The sequence below is a fragment of the Gossypium hirsutum genome, chromosome A06 (assembly GCF_007990345.1).
Source record: "Gossypium hirsutum isolate 1008001.06 chromosome A06, Gossypium_hirsutum_v2.1, whole genome shotgun sequence".
Lineage (NCBI taxonomy): Eukaryota > Viridiplantae > Streptophyta > Magnoliopsida > Malvales > Malvaceae > Gossypium > Gossypium hirsutum.
In genome coordinates, this window is record NC_053429.1 from 58,279,599 (window position 1) to 58,283,041 (window position 3,443).

Below are 3,443 nucleotides of genomic sequence, written 5' to 3' on the forward strand. Positions count from 1 at the left end.
CCTGAGTTACTGAAAGGTAAGTGATGGTGAAAGACACATCTTTGTAGGTGATGGAAAATAAATAGAAGTGGAAGCAATTGGGCATTTTAGGTTGTTATTAGGAACTAGTTTTTATTTGGATTTAAAAGACACTTTTGTTGTACCGTCATTTAGAGGGAATTTAGTTTCTGTTTCTTTGTTGGATAAATTTGGATATTATTGTTCATTCGGAAATAATCAACTTAATTTGTCTTTAAATTCAAATGTTATTGGAACTAGTTATTTAAATACATATGACAACCTTTATTTGCTAGAAACAGTTGCATTCTATAATGAAACCATGCATGTGGAATCACGTGGTATTAAAAGCAAATTAAATAAGGAAAATTCAGCATCATTATGGCATAGGAGCTCATTATTAAGTAGTTTTCTTTCTCCGTTAACTGGATAAATAATTATGTTTCTGTCGGGCAACTAAAGTTAGTGTTTTGTATCATTTGATTACATCTCCAAACATAGATAGTTTCTTATTAAAGTTATAAACTTGGTTACACAGTTGCATTATCTTCATTTTCTTTTCTATTCGTATGTTGTTCTGTAATGAATTGGATAATTTTCATATTTGGATTTAGATACCGAAAACAAGTGTTGACCGAGCAATTAGAAGCTGGCCTCATTTATTGGGTTGTTCTACAAGCAAGCTAAAGTTAATGGTGGATCAATTTGGTGAATTGGGTATTAGAAACAAGAAATTTGGCCGGGTTATTGCCAAAAGTCCCCAGCTGCTATTAAAGAAACTTCAAGAATTTCTCCAGGTTGGTGGTTGTATGTTTTTGTTTGGGTTCTTGAGATACACTTTTTGGCTTCTATTTTTTGCAGTTACTTAATGTTTAATTCCCATCTCATAAATGTTGAATCACCGCTTAAAAGAATAACTAGCTTTAACATAGCTTTGAGAGGTGATCTGGTTCACTTTTAGCAGTTCCCTGTTACATATTTAAAGGAATTGACATGCAGTATGATTTTATCCCTCAATGGCATGAAGAAAATTAGGATGCTGTTCTTCCCTTGCTCCTATTTGCTGCTCCTTGATTGTGCCTTATACTTTTCTGTTTCTAAGGATGCTTCTTTATTGTAATTTGTCTTAATGAATAAATTGTAACCATACATATAAGTTCTAATTAACAAGAAAATTTAAATACCGGACTTCTCAAATCCCTTATTTGACACTGTGTAATCGATTTTTCTTCCACGATGAACTGATCGACTGAAATTTGATCACACAACACTCAGAGGAAGAGATATTTCTGAGGTGGGGGAAGGGGGGGGGCGGGTTTGCTGATGTCGCCATTGGCTTTTCATTTTTGTAATACTTATTTTTGTGATTGGCAGCCTTTCAGTTAACTTATTAGCAATTACATGTTTACATTGCCGTGAAACCAGCTTTATGTTGATTTCTGGATATTAGAGGCAATTCCAGGAGTCTAACTCTGCTGTTTTTCAGTGGTCAAGATTGGTTGATTTGTCTCTTCAACGGCCTAATCCTAGTATTTTGTTTGTGAAGCTAAGATGACTCTTGTCAAATATAACTTGCATTTCTCCAAGGGTCGTCAAAGAGACTAGTTCTCAAGGATTCTAGTCAACTATGAAAGTGAAATCGTGGCATTAAATCCTAACTTCGAAAAGAATTTATTATAGTTTCAATCAATGAATTTGATTTGTATTGCTTTTTCTTCTGATTTATTCTATTCTATTCTATTATTTTATATTTCTTTTATAGTTATGATTTATTTCTCCTTCTATAGGTGGTTCTATTTTTTGAAGGACTTGGTCTTGATCAGGAAACTGTGGGGAAGTTAGTTTCTCGCTGTCCAGAAGTCTTTGCTGCCAACATCGATACAACTTTGAAGAAAAAGGTTGAGTTTCTCGCAGAATTTGGTATTTCCAATGACCACCTTCCTCGCGTCATCAAAAAGTATCCTGAGGTTCTTGTTTCTGATGTGAACAAAACTCTACTTCCTCGGTAATACTTTTATTTTAGTACACTGTTCTATATTAGTTGAGGTGTTGTGTGGTGGGAAGATACCCAAAGACCATACTTAATTGTCAAATGAACAGAAAAAAAGAAAAAAAAAAAGGAAAATGAAAATTTTAGTTCCACTAATGCATTGTAGGTAAAACTGTTATTGAAAGTATTGACCAAAAGACAGAGGTATTAAAACTTTCTTTCCTGACAAGATCACACACAAAAAAGTTTGATGTCAACGTCAATGCCATTCTATCTTGAGGTTCAGTCTGTTGAACTATCTTGAATGCTTTGTTTTTGAGTTTGGAATGGTTTTACTTGGATAACATAATTTAAGTTGGAAATATAAACAATGGGGATCATGCATTCGGTTTTTTTCTTCATTGTTATGATGAGAACTATGTTCATTAAGTTACAGATCATGCAGTCATGAGAAAATCAGTGTTGTTGTAACTCGATCTGCCGATTATGTGAACAGGATCAATTATTTGATGGAGATGGGGCTGTCTAGGAGGCAAATTGCTTTGATGATCCATAGGTTTCCTCCATTACTAGGATACAGCATTGAGGAGGTATTAAAACCGAAACTCAATTTCCCTTTAAACACCATTGGAAAGCCTGCGAAGGATGTGGTGGGGTATCCTAGGTACTTTAGTTATTCATTGGAAAAGAAAATAAAACCCAGGTTCTGGGTCCTTAAGGGAAGGAATATTGAATGTAGCTTAGAAGTAATGTTAGGGAAAAATGATGAAGAGTTTGCTGCTGAGTTTATGGGTGTTGGAAGAATGCTTGTTTCTCCATCCGCCACTTTTCAATGAATTGTTGTTAACATTAAAGTGATAATAGGCAATCTTTGTAAATGCTTTTATTTATAGGCAATCTCTTTGACACATGAAGTAATTTTGCCATCGCATGTTAACATCATGAAAGTAGACCTATGAATTGAATGAGCTGAAATAGGTAAATTCAGTTGTTTAGAGATTGAATCAATTTCGTGATTCGTTTTTTATTTGAGTAAATTCAATGTAGGAGTCATGATCAATAGGTTGTTCTTCATTTGCATTATGCTTAGTTATTTGATCAGTTGTCAACTTCATCACCACAAAGAATGGACTACATCATAGGTCTGTTTTGTTTGTTGTACAGTCGGTGAACTTTGCTATTTAGGCAATAGCCAAGTAATATGTATGCTTACATCATAAAGAGGGTTAAATGTTGCTTTATACTTTGTCTTACTAAACACATAACAGTACGTAATTGTAAGCTTTCTTCCTCTCGATCGGATAATTGCAAATTCTAGATTATCTGAATTCGAAAGATTCGTTAATTCGTTGTTCGGATAAATATATGGAATTTTGTTTCCCGTGGGAGCACATGACTTTTGACAACTAAAGTTAATGCTTTAACCATCAACATTAATCTTCAACTTTGATTAAAA

The 3,443-nt window shown here is 33.9% G+C and overlaps 1 protein-coding gene across 1 annotated transcript; it reads left to right on the plus strand.

Annotated features, from left to right (window-relative positions):
* The first annotated feature begins 420 nt into the window (after positions 1-420).
* LOC107963495 (transcription termination factor MTERF6, chloroplastic/mitochondrial) lies at positions 421-3,114 on the plus strand. The gene is made up of 3 exons (XM_016899990.2): positions 421-794; positions 1,785-2,002; positions 2,484-3,114. The coding sequence occupies exons 1-3, from the start codon at positions 690-692 to the stop codon at positions 2,821-2,823; spliced, it is 663 nt and encodes a 220-aa protein (XP_016755479.1). The 5' UTR covers positions 421-689; the 3' UTR covers positions 2,824-3,114.
* Positions 3,115-3,443: the final 329 nt, after the last annotated feature.

Coding starts and splice junctions, on each gene's coding strand:
- LOC107963495 (XM_016899990.2), top strand. CDS start 690: ATGGTGGATCAATTTGGTGAATTGGGTATTAGAAACAAGAAATTTGGC. Junction 795..1,784: donor AACTTCAAGAATTTCTCCAG/GTTGGTGGTTGT, acceptor CTCCTTCTATAG/GTGGTTCTATTTTTTGAAGG. Junction 2,003..2,483: donor AACAAAACTCTACTTCCTCG/GTAATACTTTTA, acceptor TTATGTGAACAG/GATCAATTATTTGATGGAGA.